This window comes from Cetorhinus maximus, chromosome 11 (assembly GCF_964194155.1).
Source record: "Cetorhinus maximus chromosome 11, sCetMax3.hap1.1, whole genome shotgun sequence".
Classification (NCBI taxonomy): Eukaryota; Metazoa; Chordata; class Chondrichthyes; order Lamniformes; family Cetorhinidae; genus Cetorhinus; species Cetorhinus maximus.
The window spans coordinates 3119524-3139136 of NC_135889.1; the positions used below are offsets into that span (position 1 = coordinate 3119524).

A 19613-nucleotide genomic window follows, 5' to 3' on the forward strand; every position below is an offset into this window, starting at 1 on the left:
TCACAAAACACAGGCACTGTCACCGTGAAGATGTTGTGAATGTTCAGCACAGGAGCTTTCCAATTCCATTCATGTCCCCTCACTCCCACATTCCTGCTCCATTACAATGAGGGACCTGCAGCAGTTGGAGGACACATTTCACATTATAAAGTCCCAGAGGGGGTAAAACTCCCAAACTGCCCCTTCTCCCCCTCACAATCCTCTTCCCCTTCACATTATTTACACTCACATGATGTTCTGTGTTGGAAATGGGGGTGTAATAAATATTTTCCTGCAGGAACGAGCTCACTGTTTATTCCCCTAATCTAATGTTGACCATCCCCCGGCCTTTTGATGTCCTTCACCCTTGTCCTTTCCCCTAACCCACAGAGCCTGAGGCCTACGCACAGCCCCCAGTGACCGAGCAGGAAGGAAGGCATGACCACAGACTTCTCCACAAGTGTCAATAAGGCCCCTGTCCAAAACAACTCTCTGGATGGAGAAGCTACACTTGCAGATGAGAGGCCTCTGTTATCAGGGATATAGGTCTCCTCCAAACAACAGCAACAACAACAACTTGTACTGACGCAACATTCCCGAACAAATCATCCCAAGGATTTGAATCAGACTGAAGGCATGTTGGGTATTTACAATACTCGGCTAACCAATCACAGTTTGGATATCATTGTTCCTGAGCTTGTCCAGAAACTTTAATCTGTACCCAGACCATTGTAATCCTGGAATATAAGAGGGAATTAGGAAACAGACTCTGTCAGATCACAAGAGAAGATGAACAACACACATGGAGGGGTTGTGATTCGGTTTTGGGTGTGTTCATGCCCGTGTGTCTCTGGGTCTCTGACACCTCAAAGAGAGAGGGAACCCACACGAGACAGGGTGAATCAGCTCAATGCCAGTGTTACCCACAGTAAACACAATGGGATACGCTCCTCACTGGGGGTATCTACAACAGCTGTGGAATAGCAAATGGGTAACAAATCATGTTGGTGTAAACATCACTGAGGGTTGAATTTAATCTGGATCGATGGCCGAGTGGGGACAGACTCTGTCTGATGTGGTGCTGAGGGACACAGGCCCAGAGTGACCAGATTCAATGATTGGTCTCTGCTCAGTCAACTGATCTCAGCTCCAAAGACATGTGAAGAGTGAGAATTGGTGTCTTCATTCCTGGGCTGTGCAGGGATTGGGAACAGCCAGGATTCCTGATCTGCTGATCCCATGTTGTGTGTGTATGTTTTAAATCCGTGTGCGTTTGTCCCCTGTCGCTGGTCGACAGTGAAATGGCTGATCCACGGTCACTGTCTAGTGCTGAACTTGTAAAGTCTTCTTATCGTGTCCACGGACAGTCTATACACGGCCCAGCCAGAACTGGACACATTTTTGCGCCTTGTTGTTGAATTCGGCAAGATCTGCAACAGTGCAGGGTTCCTCTAGCGATAGGCTTTGCAGGAGATGTTGCATAGTCTGTGGCTCAGTTCCACATTCACAAGTTGTCGGTCAGGTTGTTTATCCCCATTTGCTTAGTGACACCTTGTAAAGTGATTGAGCTTTGATCAGGAGGGCAGTGTCTGAACTCAAGTCACACAAAATGAGGACCCAACTCACCTCCATTGTAGCCACTGGGCTAAACTGACCCTCCTTGGATTCAAGCCTCTGACCATTAACATTGAGGTGATATTGAGGATGAATGTTGGTGTTTCTCAGGGGGTTACTAAAGATGAACAATAATAACATTTTTACCCAGCAATGGCCATATCCTATGAATGAATATGAAAATACCACACACTGATTGATTAGAGGGAGGTGATTCTAATAGAACAGATGAACGAATCTAATTTGGCTTTCCCAGGGAGTATTTTAGGGATTTACAGTGTGGTGTTAGCCAGGCACAGTGTGAATGTTTCAGTTCGGAGGTAATTCTGCTTAGAATCCTTTTGAAACTTTCGTCTGTACATTTCCGATTGAGCAATCAGCAAACTGGGCTGGAATTATCCTGCATGTGACTGGGAATTGGGGAATGTTTCCCAAAGACCATAAGGGCCGGATAGATGGGAATCAGTGGGTCAGATTTAGAGGAGAGTTGGCCACTAAAACCACCATGGAAGGAATAAAAACACAGCCCCCAGAAACCAGAGAAAACTGACACCCACACAAAACACTGCTCGTCACCTCAATGATCAACAAGATGCAGAAATACTCAACCATAATCGATCGTCACTGTGTTTCTTTATTACAATTTACATTTACCAAACACTGCCATTTTAACACCAGGTTTAATCCTTTTAAAATGAATGAGTTAAAGTTAATGTTAAACACTCATGACTGGAAAATCTTGACTGTTCTCTGTATCGTGTAGTTTACCACAGCTCTAGTAAGTGTTTACAGCCACTGTTACTGAACTCCAGTGATCAGCTCATCGGTGATAAAGACGCTGAATGAATTCACTCCATTGCTGTAGGTTCTGATGTGTATCCCTCTCTGAGACAAGTCAGTCTCCACATTGTCTATCTGAGGAAGACAAAGGGATCACTGGAGATACAGTATCCAGTACTTGTGGAAACCTCAGTGACACTTTGGTCCAAGCTCTGTCCCTAGTTACTGGCTAAAGGCGCATCCTCATTTGGAGCTCAGCTTGTACAAGTCAATGGTTAGAGAGCAGCCATAGGGTGGATAGTGAAACTATAAAGAGTGGAATGGAGGGAGTGATGAGGATGATGTAGGGATGAGAAACCACAGTGAGGAGATTTGAGAGGCTGCAGCCATTTACACCGGAGCAGAGGAGGTTATTTAACAGGAACTTGGTAAAATGATGAAGAGTTTTGATAGGGTGAATAGAGAGTGACTATTTCTTCCGATTAGAGAGTCACTAACAAGGGGCTATTGAGGTTATAAAGGTCACTGAGAGAATGGAAATAGAGATTGGGAGACAATTCTTTATGTAGATTTATGAAAATAAGCCATGTTTTTCTAGATGACCTGGGTAATTGGTGAGAATCTCACATTTAAAGGAAAGAGTGGAAAAAGCATTTTCATCCGAAAAGATGCGGAGATATGGAAATACAGCAACGTAATGGGGTTAGCTCCGTTCTAGCAAAGAGCTAGCACACACATGATGGGTGGAATGGCCTCCTTCAGCATTGTAGGAGCACTCTGTGTTTTTTTTATCTTCTTGTTACGATGGGCTGGAGGCTACGCTGATGACAGGCTCCACACACAGAGGGGTAAATGTCTGGGGCCAACACACCTCCAGCTCTCCAGGGCAATGCAAGGGGATTGACAACCGACTGCAATGGAATAATTCAACAGCTCATATTTACACAGTGACAACAACTGAATAAAACCCTCGAGCTGCTGCAGACCAATATTATCAAATAAAATTTAATACCAAGGCACAAATAGAAATCAGAGGCCCACTTGACCAAAACCTTGGCCAAAGAGACTGGTTGTCAGGAGAATCCTAAAGGAGGAGAGGGAGAGAGAGTGGGAGAGAGAGGTAGGGAGGAGGAGAGGTTTGAGGAGGGAATTCCTGAGCATAAAGCCCAGGTATCTGAAGACACGGCCGCCAATGGGGGAGTGACGAATATCGGGGATGCTGAAGGGGCCAGAATTAGAGGAGCGCAGGGAGGGGTGAGGCCAGGGTTGGAAAATCGAGGCATTGCTGAACTGGGGCCAATGTAAGTCAGCGACCAGAGGGGTGAAGTGAACTGGGTGTGAGTTAGGGCACATACAGCAGGATTCCGGGTGATCTCAATCTGGATTGTGGGGAGAAGGTGGGAGATCAGCCAGAAGTGCGTTGGAACAGACAAGTGGAGGATGAATAAAAGCCCGAATGAGGGTTTCAGCAGCAGATGATCTGAGGCAGGTGTGAAGTCGGGAAAAGATGCGGAAATGGAAAAAGCTGGTGGTCTTAGTGATGCTTCAGATATGAAGCCGGATGTTCCTCTCAGTGAGTAACCCCAGGGAACAGAGAGTGACTCTGTTCAAATTACAGATGATCATTTCCTCTCCTCTATCAGTCCATCATTGCATATTCAGAGCAAAGATCTCTGATCTCACCAAATCTAAACACGATGATGACATTTGGAGGAAGCTTTGCCCATATTAAAGCCCACTTGGCAGCAGCTTCCCCTGCCCAGGATCACCAAACAGAGCAAATATGAGTCAGTGTTTGAATGTGGTGGAGCTGCAGGATATAAAGACTGATCTCTGCGAGGAAAAGGCAGAGCAAGAGAGAGAAACAGCTCCTTCACTCTGAGAAAGCAGCCGGCTACTCCCACAAGAAGCAGAATGAAATCCTTCCTCCTCACCATAGCTGCAGTACAGATCCTCCACTGCTCAGGTAGGTACTGGAGGGAGAGGGACACCTCATAAAGCAGCCACTTATTGGCAGTGAGATTCACTCACTGAGATCTTACCCCTGTGGAAAAAGAATTCACTGAAGGATGCGGCAGAGTTTTGGACAACTTTCCTTTTCTCTCTCCAGGAATACCGAGCCCGAAGGATGCTCTGAGAGTGTCAGTTATAAAACTGAACAGAATCACCGAGACCACCAATCTGTGTGGGATAACCAGGAGAAGAGTGAAGGATGTAAGTGTGTCCTGGTCTCAGTGTGTTTCACTGTCTAAAGTCTACCAGAATATTCCTGAGTGCAGTTAGACAGGGATTATTAAACAGGAGCAGAATATTCCATTCCACTCACACTGATGGGGGAATCAGCCCTGAGTAAGAACACTAGATACAGTCACTCACTAATGACCTGTTTTCCTCTCATTAGATTAATCACACAGGAAAATTGTCCTACAAGGTGGATTTAACATTCTCTGTGAAAGAAACTGTCTGCTCCAAGAATTCCGGACTGGAATTTGATGATCCCAGCTGTCGCTTCCGTTCCAAAAAGACTGCGGTGAGTCCGGAGTTATACTGTCACATCAAACCCCCATGTGTACGGAGTTATATCATAGAAACTCCCTGTGTCAGTGCTGAGCTGCTAGTGATAAAGTTGTTAAAAAGGGATTAGATTATTAGAGTAAAGAAACTTAATACAATTAAACAGGGCACTGTGAGGACACTCCTGGAATACTGTGTGCAGTTTTGGTCACCTAACCTCAGGAAGGATGAACTTGCCCAACAGAGTTTGTAAGGAAGGATCACAAGACTGGGAATGAGAATGTTGTCCGAGGGAGAGAGATGGAGTAGACTAGACCTATATTCCCAGGAGAATGAGAGGCGATCGAATTGATAGCTTGAATTCTAAAAGGGACGTATTTGACAGGGTAAATGCTGAAAAATGTTTCCCTAGTAGGAGATTCTAGAACACAGGACCACAGTCTCAGGATAAGGGGTCTTCTATAGTACAGAGTTAAGGAGAAACTTCGTCACTCAAAGTGTGGTGAATCTTTGGAATTCTCTACCCCAGGGAGCTGTGTGTATTCAAGACAGAGGTCGGTAGATTATTGGGCGCTGAGGGAGTTAAGGGATACGGGATAGGGTGAGAAGGTGAATTGAGGACGAAGATCAGCCATGATCGTATTGAATGTTGGAGCAGGTTGCAGGGGGCTGAATGACCCACATCAGCTCCTATTTCTGATGTTGCTATTCGATATTTGAAAAGAATTGTGCTTTATTTTGACAGGAGAAAGGTTGGTGCCGAAGCCGGGTGGAATATTTTGCTGATGAGGTTTTAGACGTTGATGTGCAGTGTCGAGGTTTGAAGACAGTCGACAGCAACAGTGACTCATCAGAATCGAGTGAAAACAGGATTGAGGTAACATCACAATTTCCCACATCCACACAATAGGATTTCTAACATTCAGATTATTTACAAGATGTCTCATTGGTCACTGCCGTAACCATAGAAATATTCATATTTTATTACAGGTCGAAACCAAATCGAAAGAGAGGTCAATCGAGGAATTGCCAGATGTGAGTATAAACTGTGATTTCTGACAGATTATTGTCATGTTGATCAGAAATATCAACAAGAACATTTAAAATCCAGGATGTAACTGTGTCAGGGTGGAGTGAGAGACGGAAATTTATTTTAATCTGAGATACTGGGGGAGGGGGATCCGGAGGCTGAGGCTGAATTGGCTCTTCCTTGGGAAACGAGGGGAACTGTAGATTCAGCACAATAAATCCCAATGGATGGAGAATCTCAGTCTCCATGAGTTTCTCCATCCAGCCCACAGCCCCACTGTCCCAGGGCTGCAGTGATTATCACTGTGGTGGAGAACAGGAGATGTTTGCTGAGGATTTCCCCAATCCAACACTGAGTCACTGAATCCCAACTCAGAAATATCCCAAGTTCAAAATTCCTCATCCATTATTTAATGTTTTTATCTTTGGACTGTAAGGTTTTTAAAATTACTTTTAAAATGTATCATTAATCCCCTGTTCTGAATGTAGAAATGTCAATATTTTATTCCAGGTGGGAAGCAAGTCAATAGAATCTTCACTTGAGGAGTCTCGGAATGTGAGTATAATCTGAGATTTGGTGTCAGATGTTTATCAACTACAATAAACTTTTAATAACCCGCATTCAGCACCAACCCCAGAATCTGAGGAATTTATTTAATTAAATCTCCACCTTGAGACATTGGAAGAGGAGAGTCTGAAGCTCAATTGCTGTTGGATCCATCAAGTATAGTTAGCGGATTGTTGGATTGAAGTCATGTGGATGTTTATTACTTACTGAATTGTGGAATATTCTAGACATAGAGAGAAGTCTCTCTCCTAACAACAACCATGATAACAGGAGAGATACAAGAGATGGGTCATGAGTGCAGCATCACTAACATTCTCCTCATCTTATAGATAATAATAACAAAAAGCTACTGCAGATGCTGGAAATCCAAAAGAAAAACAGAATTACCTGGAAAAACTCAGCAGGTCTGGCAGCATCGGTGGAGAAGAAAAGAGTCGGGTCATGTGGACCTGAGACGTCGACCCTTTTCTTCTACACCGATGCTGCCAGACCTGCTGAGTTTTTCCAGGCAATTCTGTTTTTCATATAGATAATAATTACTGGTTTCTCTCACACACTCAACTCAACAGAGACCGATTAATAGGGAATCTCAGTCTCCATGAGATTCTCCATCCAGCCCACAGCCCCACTGTCCCAGGGCTGCAGAGATTATCACTGTGGTGGAGAACAGGAGATGTTTGGTGAGGATTTCCCCCCTCCACAACTGAGTCATTGAATCCCAACTCAGAAATATCCCAAGTTCATAATTACTCATCTATTATTTAATGTAAGGTTTATTAAATTATTTATAAAATGTCTCATTAATCCCCTGTTCTGAACGTAGAAATGTTAATATTTTATTCCAGGTGGGAAGCAAGTCAATAGAATCATCACTTGAGGAGTCTCGGAGTGTGAGTATAATCTGAGATTTGGTGTCAGATGTTTATCAACTACAATAAACTGTTAAAACCCGGATTCAGCTGCATCAACCCCAGAATCTAAGGAATTTATTTAATTAAATCTCCACCTTCAGACATTGGAAGGTAAGATTCTGATGCTCAATTGCTGTTGGATTCTTCAAGTATAGTTAGCGGATTGTTGGATTGAAGTCATGTGGACGCAGAATACTTTCTGAATTTTGGAATATTCTAGACATAGAGAGAACTCTCTTTCCTAACAACAACCATGATAACAGGAAAGATACAAGAGATGGGTCATGAGTGCAGCATCATTAACATTCTCCTCAACTTATAGATAATAATTACTGGTTTCTCTCACACACTCAACTCAACAGAGACCGATTAATGGTGAATCTCAGTCTCCATGAGTTTCTACATCGAGCACACAGCCCCAATGTTCCAGGGCTGCAGTGATTATCACTGTGGTGGAGAACAGGAGATGTTTGGTGAGGATTTCCCCTCTCCAACACTGAGTCACTGAATCCCAACTCAGAAATATCCCAAGTTCATAATTCCTCATCTATTATTTAATGTTTATATCTTTGGACTGTAAGGTTTTTTAATTTATTGATAAAATGTCTCATTAATCACCTGTTCTGAATGTAGAAATGTTAATATTTTATTCCAGTTGGGAAGCAAGTCAATAGAATCATCACTTGAGGAGTCTCGGAATGTGAGTATAATCTGAGATTTGGTGTCAGATGTTTATCAACTACAATAAACTATTAAAACCCGGATTCAGCTGCATCCACTCAGAATCTGAGGAATTTATTTCATTTAATCTCCACCTTGAGACATTGGAAGAGGAGATTCTGATGCTCAATTGCTGTTGGATTCTTCAAGTATAGTTAGCGGATTGTTGGATTGAAGTCATGTGGATGTTTGTTACTTTCTTAATTTTGGAATATTATAGAATCAGAGAGAACTCTCTCTCCTAGCAACAACCATGATAACAGGAGAGATACAAGAGATGGGTCATGAGTGCAGCATCATTAACATTCTCCTCATCTTATAGATAATAATTACTGGTTTCTCTCACACACTCAACAAAACAGTGACCGATTATTGGAGAATCTCAGTCTCCATGAGATTCTCCATCCAGCCCACAGCCCCACTGTCGCAGGGCTGCAGTGATTATCACTGTGGTGGAGAACAGGAGATGTTTGGTGAGGATTTCCCCACTCCAACACTGAGTCACTGAATCCCAACTCAGAAATATCCCAAATTCATAATTCCTCATCTATTATTTAATGTTTATATCTTTGGGCTGTAAGGTTTTTTAAATTATTGATAAAATATCTCATTAATCCCCTGTACTGAATGTAGAAATGTTAATATTTTATTCCAGGTGGGAAGCAAGTCAATAGACTCATCACTTGAGGAGTCTCGGAATGTGAGTATAATCTGAGATTTGGTGTCAGATGTTTATCAACGACAATAAACTGTTAAAACCCGGATTCAGCTGCATCAACCCCAGAATCTGAGCAATTTATTTAATTAAATCTCCACCTTGAGACATTGGAAGAGGAGATTTTGATGCTCAATTGCTGTTGGATTCTTCAAGTATAGTTAGCGGATTGTTGGATTGAAGTCATGTGGATGTTTAATACTTTCTGAATTTTGGAATATTATAGAATCAGAGAGAACTCTCTCTCCTAACAACAACCATGATAACAGGAGAGATCCAAGAGATGGGTCTTGAGTGCAGCATCATTAACATTCTCCTCATCTTATAGATAATAATTACTTGTTTCTTTCACACACTCAACTGGACAGAGACCGATTAATGGAAAATCTCAGTCTCCATGAGTTTCTCCATCGAGCCCACAGCCCCACTGTCCCAGGACTGCAGTGATTATCACTGTGGTGGAGAACAGGAGATGTTTGGTGAGGATTTCCCCATTCCAACACTGAGTCACTGAATCCCAACTCAGAAATATCCCAAATTCATAATCCGTCATCCATTATTTAATGTTTAAATTTTGGACTGTAAGGTTTTTTAAAATTATTTATATAATGTCTTGTTAATCCCCTGTTCTGAAAGTAGAAATGTTAATATTTTATTTCAGGCGGGAAGCAAGTCAATAGAATCTTCACTTGGGGATTATCGGAATGTGAGTATAATCTGAGATTTGGTGTCAGATGTTTGTCAAGTACAATAAACTATTAAAACCCGGATTCAGCTACATCAACCCCAGAATCTGAGGAATTTATTTAATTAAATCTCCACCTTGAGACATTGGAAGGGGAGATTCTGATGCTCAATTGCTGTTGGATTCATCAAGTATAGTTAGCGGATTGTTGGATTGAAGTCATGTGGATGTTTATTACTTTCTGATTTTTGAAATATTATAGAATCAGAGAGAACTCTCTCTCCTAACAACAACCATGATAACAGGAAGGATACAAGAGATGGGTCATGAGTGCAGCATCATTAACATTCTCCTCATCTTATAGATAATAATTACTGGCTTCTCTCACACACTCAACTCAAAAGAGATCGATTAATGGAGAATCTCAGTCTCCATGAGTTTCCCCATCCAGCCCACAGCCCCACTGTCCCAGGGCTGCAGTGATTATCACTGTGGTGGAGAACAGGAGATGTTTGCTGAGGATTTCCCGATTCCAACACTGAGTCACTGAATCCCAACTCAGAAATATCCCAAATTCATAATCCCTCATCTATTATTTAATGTTTATATCTTTGGACTGTAAGGTTTTTTAAATTATTTATAAAATGTCTCAATAATCCCCTGTTCTGAATGTAGAAATGTTAATATTTTATTCCAGGTGGGAAGCAAGTCAATAGAATCTTCACTTGAGGAGTATCGGAATGTGAGTATAACCTGAGATTTGGTGTCAGATGTTTATCAACTACAATAAACTTTTAAAACCCGCATTCAGCACCAACCCCAGAATCTGAGGAATTTATTTAATTAAATCTCCACCTTGAGAAATTGGAAGAGGAAATTCTGATGTTCAATTGCTGTTGGATTCTTCAAGTATAGTTAGCGGATTGTTGGATTGAAGTCATGTGGATGTGTATTACTTTCTGAATTTTGGAATATTCTAGACATAGAGAGAACTCTCTCTCCTAACAACAACCATGATAACAGGAGAGATACAAGAGATGGGTCATGAGTGCAGCCTCGTTTAACATTCTCCTCATCTTATAGATAATAAGAACGAAAAGCTACTGCGGATGCTGGAAATCCAAAAGAAAAACCGAATTACCTGGAAAAACTCAGCAGGTCTGGCAGCATCGGTGGAGAGGAAAAGAGTCGTGTCATGTGGACCCGAAACGTCGACCCTTTACTTCTCCACCGATGCTGTTAGACCTGCTGAGTTTTTCCAGGTAATTCTGTTTTTCTTATAGATAATAATTACTGGTTTCTCTCACACACTCAACTCAACAGAGAGCGATTAGTGGAGAATCTCATTCTTGTAGAGTATCTCCATCCAGCCCACAGCCCCACTGTCCCAGGGCTGCAGTGATTATCACTGTGGTGAAGAACAGGAGATGTTTGGTGAGGATTTCCCCTATCCAACACTGATTCACTGAATCCCAACTCAGAAATATCCCAAGTTCATAATTACTCATCTATTATTTAATGTAAGGTTTATTAAATTATTTATAAAATGTCTCATTAGTCCCCTGTTCTGAACGTAGAAATGTTAATATTTTATTCCAGGTGGGAAGCAAGTCAATAGAATCTTCTCTTGAGGAGTCTCGGAATGTGAGTATAATCTGAGATTTGGTGTCAGATGTTTATCAACTACAATAAACTGTTAAAACCCCGATTCAGCTGCATCAACCCCAGAATCTAAGGAATTTATTTAATTAAATCTCCACCTTGAGACATTGGAAGGGGAGATTCTGATGCTCAATTGCTGTTGGATTCTTCAAATATAGTTAGCGGATTGTTGGATTGAAGTCATGTTGACGCAGAATACTTTCTGAATTTTGGAATATTATAGAATCAGAGAGAACTCTCTCTCCTAACAACAACCATGATAACTGGAGAGATCCAAGAGATGGGTCTTGAGTGCAGCATCATTAACATTCTCCTCATCTTATAGATAATAATTACTTGTTTCTTTCACACACTCAACTGGACAGAGACCGATTAATGGAGAATCTCAGTCTCCATGAGTTTCTCCATCGAGCCCACAGCCCCACTGTCCCATGACTGCAGTGATTATCACTGTGGTGGAGAACAGGAGATGTTTGGTGAGGATTTCCCCATTCCAACACTGAGTCACTGAATCCCAACTCAGAAATATCCCAAGTTCATAATCCGTCATCCATTATTTAATGTTTAAATTTTGGACTGTAAGGTTTTTTAAAATTATTTATATAATGTCTTGTTAATCCCCTGTTCTGAAAGTAGAAATGTTAATATTTTATTTCAGGCGGGAAGCAAGCAAATAGAATCTTCACTTGGGGAGTATCGGAATGTGAGTATAATCTGAGATTTGGTGTCAGATGTTTGTCAAGTACAATAAACTATTAAAACCCGGATTCAGCTACATCAACCCCAGAATCTGAGGAATTTATTTAATTAAATCTCCACCTTGAGACATTGGAAGGGGAGATTCTGATGCTCAATTGCTGTTGGATTCATCAAGTATAGTTAGCGGATTGTTGAATTGAAGTCATGTGGATGTTTATTACTTTCTGATTTTTGAAATATTATAGAATCAGAGAGAACTCTCTCTCCTAACAACAACCATGATAACAGGAAGGATACAAGAGATGGGTCATGAGTGCAGCATCATTAACATTCTCCTCATCTTATAGATAATAATTACTGGCTTCTCTCACACACTCAACTCAAAAGAGATCGATTAATGGAGAATCTCAGTCTCCATGAGTTTCCCCATCCAGCCCACAGCCCCACTGTCCCAGGGCTGCAGTGATTATCACTGTGGTGGAGAACAGGAGATGTTTGCTGAGGATTTCCCCAATCCAACACTGAGTCACTGAATCCCAACTCAGAAATATCCCAAATTCATAATCCCTCATCTATTATTTAATGTTTATATCTTTGGACTGTAAGGTTTTTTAAATTATTTATAAAATGTCTCAATAATCCCCTGTTCTGAATGTAGAAATGTTAATATTTTATTCCAGGTGGGAAGCAAGTCAATAGAATCTTCACTTGAGGAGTATCGGAATGTGAGTAAAACCTGAGATTTGGTGTCAGATGTTTATCAACTACAATAAACTTTTAAAACCCGCATTCAGCACCAACCCCAGAATCTGAGGAATTTATTTAATTAAATCTCCACCTTGAGAAATTGGAAGAGGAAATTCTGATGTTCAATTGCTGTTGGATTCTTCAAGTATAGTTAGCGGATTGTTGGATTGAAGTCATGTGGATGTGTATTACTTTCTGAATTTTGGAATATTCTAGACATAGAGAGAACTCTCTCTCCTAACAACAACCATGATAACAGGAGAGATACAAGAGATGGGTCATGAGTGCAGCCTCGTTTAACATTCTCCTCATCTTATAGATAATAAGAACGAAAAGCTACTGCGGATGCTGGAAATCCAAAAGAAAAACCGAATTACCTGGAAAAACTCAGCAGGTCTGGCAGCATCGGTGGAGAAGAAAAGAGTCGTGTCATGTGGACCCGAAACGTCGACCCTTTACTTCTCCACCGATGCTGTTAGACCTGCTGAGTTTTTCCAGGTAATTCTGTTTTTCTTATAGATAATAATTACTGGTTTCTCTCAAACACTCAACTCAACAGAGAGCGATTAGTGGAGAATCTCATTCTTGTAGAGTATCTCCATCCAGCCCACAGCCCCACTGTCCCAGGGCTGCAGTGATTATCACTGTGGTGGAGAACAGGAGATGTTTGGTGAGGATTTCCCCTATCCAACACTGATTCACTGAATCCCAACTCAGAAATATCCCAAGTTCATAATTACTCATCTATTATTTAATGTAAGGTTTATTAAATTATTTATAAAATGTCTCATTAGTCCCCTGTTCTGAACGTAGAAATGTTATATTTTATTCCAGGCGGGAAGCAAGTCAATAGAATCTTCTCTTGAGGAGTCTCGGAGTGTGAGTATAATCTGAGATTTGGTGTCAGATGTTTATCAACTACAATAAACTGTTAAAACCCCGATTCAGCTGCATCAACCCCAGAATCTAAGGAACTAATTTAATTAAATCTCCACCTTGAGACATTGGAAGGGGAGATTCTGATGCTCAATTGCTGTTGGATTCTTCAAATATAGTTAGCGGATTGTTGGATTGAAGTCATGTGGACGCAGAATACTTTCTGAATTTTGGATTATTCTAGACATAGAGAGAACTCTCTTTCCTAACAACAACCATGATAACAGGAGAGATACAAGAGATGGGTCATGAGTGCAGCATCATTAACATTCTCCTCATCTTATAGATAATAATTACTGGTTTCTCTCACACACTCAACTCAACAGAGAACGATTAATGGAGAATCTTAGTCTCCATGAGTTTCTCCATCCACCCCACAGCCCCACTGTACCAGGGCTACAGTGATTATCACTGTGGTGGAGAACAGGAGATGTTTGCTGAGGATTTCCCCAATCCAACACAGAGTCACTGAATCCCAACTCAGAAATATCCCAAGTTCATAATTCCTTATCTATTATTTAATGTTTATAACTTTGGACTGTAAGGTTTTTTAAATTATTGATAAAATGTCTCATTAATCCCCTGTTCTGAATGTAGAAATGTTAATATTTTATTCCAGGTGCGAAGCAAGTCAATAGAATCATCACTTGAGGAGTCTCGGAATGTGAGCAAAATCTGAGATTTGGTGTCAGATGTTTATTAACTACAATAAACTGTTAAAACCCGGATTCAGCTGCATCCACTCAGAATCTGAGGAATTTATTTCATTAAATCTCCACCTTGAGACATTGGAAGAGGAGATTCTGATGCTCAATTGCTGTTGGATTCTTCAAATATAGTTAGCGGATTGTTGGATTGAAGTCATGTGGATGTTTATTACTTTTTGAATTTTGGAATATTATAGAATCAGAGTGAACTCTCTCTCCTAACAACAACCATGATAATAGGAGAGATACAAGAGATGGGTCATGAGTGCAGCATCATTAACATTCTCCTCATCTTATAGATAATAATTACTGGTTTCTTTCACACACTCAACTGAACAGAGACCCATTAATGGAGAATCTCAGTCTCCATGAGTTTCTCCATCGAGCCCACAGCCCCACTGTCCCAGGGCTGCAGTGATTATCACTGTGGTGGAGAACAGGAGATGTTTGGTGAGGATTTCCCCACTCCAACACTGAGTCACTGAATCCCAACTCAGAAATATCCTAAATTCATAATCCCTCATCCATTATTTAATGGTTAAATTTTTGGACTGTAAAGTTTTTTAAAATTATTTATAAAATGTCTCGTTAATCCCCTGTTCTGAATGTAGAAATGTTAATATTTTATTCCAGGTGGGAAGCAAGTCAATAGAATCATCACTTGAGGAGTATTGGAATGTGAGTATAATCTGAGATTTGGTGTCAGATGTTTATCAACTACAATAAACTGTTTAAACCCGGATTCAGCTGCATCAACCCCAGAATCTGAGGAATTTATTTAATTAAATCTCCACCTTGAGACATTGGAAGAAGAGATTCTGATGCTCAATTGCTGTTGGATTCATCAAGTATAGTTAGCGGATTGTTGGATTGAAGTCATGTGGATATTTATTACTTTCTGATTTTTGGAATATTATAGAATCAGAGAGAACTCTCTCTCCTAACAACAACCATGATAACAGGAGAGATACAAGAGATGGGTCATGAGTGCAGCATCATTAACATTCTTCTCATCTTGTAGATAATAATAACAAAAAGCTACTGCGGAGGCTGGAAATCCAAAAGAAAAACAGAATTACCTGTAAAAACTCAGCAGGTTTGGCAGCATCGGTGGAGAAGATAAGAGTCGGGTCATGTGGAGCCGAAACATCGATCCTTTTCTTCTCCACCGATGCTTCCAGACCTGCTGAGTTTTTCCAGGTAATTCTGTTTTTCTTATAGAAAATAATTACTGGTTTCTCTCACACACTCAACTCAACAGAGACCGATTAATGGAGAATCTCAGTCTTAATGAGTTTCTCCATCCAGCCCACAGCCCCACTGTCCCAGGGCTGCAGTGATTATCACTGTGGTGAAGAACAGGTGATGTTTGGTAAGGATTTCCCCACTGCAACACTGAGTTACTGAATCCCAACTCAGAAATATCCCAAGATCATAATTCCTCATCTATTATTTAATGTAAGGTTTTTTAAATTATTTATAAAATGTCTCATTAATCCCCTGTTCTGAATGTAGAAATGTTAATATTTTATTCCAGGCGGGAAGCAAGTCAATAGAATCTTCACTTGAGGAGTCTTGGAATGTGAGTATAATCTGAGATTTGGTGTCAGATGTTTATCAACTACAATAAACTGTTAAAACCCGGATTCAGTTGCATCACACCAGAGTCTGGGTCAGCACCATGTTCTCATTTAATTAAATGTATGTCTGGAGCTGAGACATTTAAAGGATTCACATTTCCTCATTTATGGTTTTAATTATCAATTGCTTAAAGATAATGTCAATGCTCAATATTCATTATAAATTCTCATTGATTCCCTGTGACAAACAATAAATCTGAATGTTTTCATACAGGTGAAAAGCAAAGCAGCAGAAAGATCGCTTGATGTGTCTTCATATGTGAGTATAAACCGGGACTGTTTGTCCGAGAGTTGCCTCTTGACCAACAACAACAATTAAACATTGACCTCAGATTGAACTCAGTCCATCTGAAAATGACCGTCTGTTGATTCTGTTCATTCCAGGAAGACAATGATGATTCAAGATTCCGACACTAACCATGAATGAAACTTCTGAAAGACCGAGCTTGGTGTGAACACAAGAAAACCTCATTCTGATTCAAGAAGATGTTATCAATTGTACATTACTTGATCATATATCAGGGCGGGAGGGGCCTGGGGTTCCTGACTGTACATTTTACTGTAACTGGGAGATTCTGTAGTTTGTAAATGTTCTGTCCTTTGGTGTGTTTTGTTGTCTTGTATTCTGTGGATCACATTAAAAGTGTAAAGAGAATATTCCCTGGTGTTCTCCAAATGTTGTTTCCCATGTCACTGATGGGATGGGTGTTCAGAAAGACACAGCTCTCAAACCAGCCTGTAAATCATCAATAACAGGGCAGGAGTTTACATCGTGTGTGTGGGCGGGCTCGTGCCCGACCCGAATCGACCTGCAATAGCGGCAGATGATGCCAGGCGGGTGTCCTGATGTCATCTTGCACACTCGCAATCGTGAGGTCAGCGGGCACACGGGTATCAGAGCCGTGCCCGCCCACAATTAAGTGGCCGCTTAATGTCATTAAAAAGACAATCGTTAGTGATTTTCCATCACCCACACGATTTCACATTCACCGCACGGGCAGGCGGGCAGATCACTTTTAATGAAACCGCACAAGGGCAGAATAAACCCTGTCAGCAGCATTGCCAGTGTGAGGAGTCAGGAGTTTGGGAGATAGTTTGCTGCTGACTGCATATTGGAACTTGGCAGCTTCATCTCTGTTCTGAGCTACGTTCTTAGCATTTCCAGGCTTTATTTCAGGACTACAGTCTGCTTGCAGGGGAGAGAGCTCATTCTGCGTGAGACACAGCCAGAGTGAGTGTGGGTATTGGCAATTTGATGCACAGTGGGAATTCGGTGCAGTGGGGAAGAGATGCTCTTTGGATTTTTCATTTGGTATCCAACTTCTTAAACGTTCAGAGAATGGTCTTGCCCTGCAGCAGCAGTAGAGGCTACAAGGGAAAGGCATGACTGGTTAGTAGTGTGTAAGGTCAGGGAAGTATTTACTATTTTAATCGCTTATAGTTTAAGTTCTATTTGTGGTTTATAGTTTGTATATTCTATAGCAAAGAGGGTCAGGAAAGAAGGGCCCTAGAGTAATTGATTTATAAGGTTTAATTTAAAGGGATAAGTCATGGCAGGAGAGCTCAAAGCCGTGGTGTGCTCCTCATGCTCAATGTGGGAAGCCGGGGGCATTTCCAGTGCCTGGGACCAGCATGTCTGCAGGAAGTGTGTCCAGCTGCAGCTCCTGGAAGCTCAGGTTTCAGAGCTGGAACGGCGGCTGGTGACACTGTGGAGCATCCGCGAGTCTGAGAGCATCGTGGATAGCACGTTTAGAGAGGTGGTCACACCGCAGATGAAGGAACTTGGGGAAGGAAGGGAATGTGTAACCACCAGGCAGTCCAAGAGAAACAGGCAGGTAGTTCAGGAGTCCCCTGGGTTCTCGCTCGCAAATCGGTATTCCATTTTTGAGGCTGATGAGGGCATTGGTTCCTCCAGGGAGTGCGGACAGAGCCAAGCTTCTGGCACCACAAGCAGCCTGTCTGTACAGGAGGGGAGGAAGGGAGGAAGAGCAATAGTAACCGGGGGTTCTATAGTCAGGGGAACAGATAGGCGCTACTGTGGCCGTCAACGTGACTCCAGGATGGTCTGTTGCCTCTCTGGTGCCAGGGTCCGGGATGTCACTGAACGGCTGCAGGGCATCCTGAAGGGGGAGGGTGATAAGGCAGAGGTCATGGTACATGTTGGTACCAATGACATAGGTAGAAAGAGGGATGAGGTCTTGCATCAAGAATTCAGGGAGTTAGGCAGTAGACTAAATTACTCCTGATTACTCCCAGTGCCACGTGCTAGTGAGCTCAGAAATAAGAGAATAGCGCAGATGAATATGTGGCTTAAGAGTTAGTGCAGGGGGGAGGGTTTTAGATTCCTCGGTCACTGGGACTGTTTCTGGGGAAGGTGGGACCTGTACAAAATGGACTGTCTACATCTGAACCAGAGCGGGACTAACATCCGTGTGGGTGGGTTTGCTAGTGCTGTTGGGAGGAGTTTAAACTGCTTCGTCAGGGGGAGGGGACACAGAATGTTAGCAGAATAGGGACACATCATAATACAGTAAAACAATCAAGTCAGAGGGAGTACAGCTGCATTAAGTTTCAAGGGAGTAAGGCAAGGCTGGATGGCCTCTACTTTAATGCCAGGAGTATTACAGGTAAAACGGATGAGTTAAGGGTGAGGATTGACACGTGGAATTGTGCTGTAGTAGCCATCACTGAGACGTGGTTGAGGGAGGGACAGGATTGACAGCTCAACATTCCAGGATGTAGAATCTTCAGGTGAGACAGGGGAGGGGGTAAAAGAGGAGGAGGTGTTGCATTATTAGTTAAGGAGTCAGTTACTGCAGTAAGGAGAGATGATATCTTGGAGGGGGCATCGAATGAATCTTTGTGGGTAGGGTTAAGGAATAAAAAAGGGGCAGCCACATTGTTAGGTGTTTATTATAGATCCCCAGATAGTCAGCGGGAAAGTGAGGAGCAAATATGTGCATAATTTGGGGAGGTGTGTAAAAACAATAACAATAGGATACTTATATCAGGTGATTTCAACTTTCCCAACATTAGTTGGGATAGACATAGTGTTCAGGGCTTGGATGTAGTGAATTTCTTGAAATGTGCACAGGAGAACCTTTTAGGTCAATATGTAGAGGGTCCAACAAGGGACGGTGCAGTGCTGGACCTAATTCTGGGGAATGAAGCCGGACAGGTGGCTGAGGTGGGTGGTGGGGGAGCATTTTGGCGATAGCGACCACAACATGGTACAGTTTAAGTTTGTTATGGACAAAGAAATAGACAAGTTGCAAAAAAATGTTTTGGATTGGAGGAGAGTGGATTTTAGTAAAATAACGCGGGAACTGGCCAAGGTAGACTGGGAACAGCTACTTGTGGGGAAATCTACAGAGGAACAGTGGGGGGTGTTCAAAAAGGAAATGGGGAGGGTACAGGTTCAACATGTTCCCTCTAGGGCAATAGGAAGGAGTAACAAGCCCAGAGAACCATGGATGACCAGAGATATTCAGGTTACGATGAGAAGGAAAAGAGAGGCTTTTAGCAGGTACAAGGGAAGCAAATCAGCAGAGGCATTAGTGGAGTACAGAAAGTGCAGGGTGGAGCTTAAGAAAGCAATTAGGAGAGCAAAGAGGGGATATGAGAAAGCTCTGGCTGGTAAAAGTAGGGAAAATCCCAAGATATTCTATAAGTATATCAATGGGAAGCGGATAACCAGGGAAAGTGTA

General features: G+C 41.9%; 1 protein-coding gene across 1 annotated transcript; it reads left to right on the plus strand.

Moving 5' to 3' along the window:
- The first annotated feature begins 4287 nt into the window (after nt 1-4287).
- On the plus strand, nt 4288-14238 carry LOC144686952 (secreted phosphoprotein 24-like). The gene is made up of 8 exons (XM_078552797.1): nt 4288-4339; nt 4484-4587; nt 4775-4903; nt 5633-5764; nt 5878-5922; nt 6428-6472; nt 10213-10257; nt 14179-14238. Exons 1-8 carry the CDS (start codon nt 4288-4290, stop codon nt 14236-14238), a joined length of 612 nt encoding a protein of 203 aa, XP_078408923.1.
- The last annotated feature ends 5375 nt before the right edge of the window (nt 14239-19613 follow it).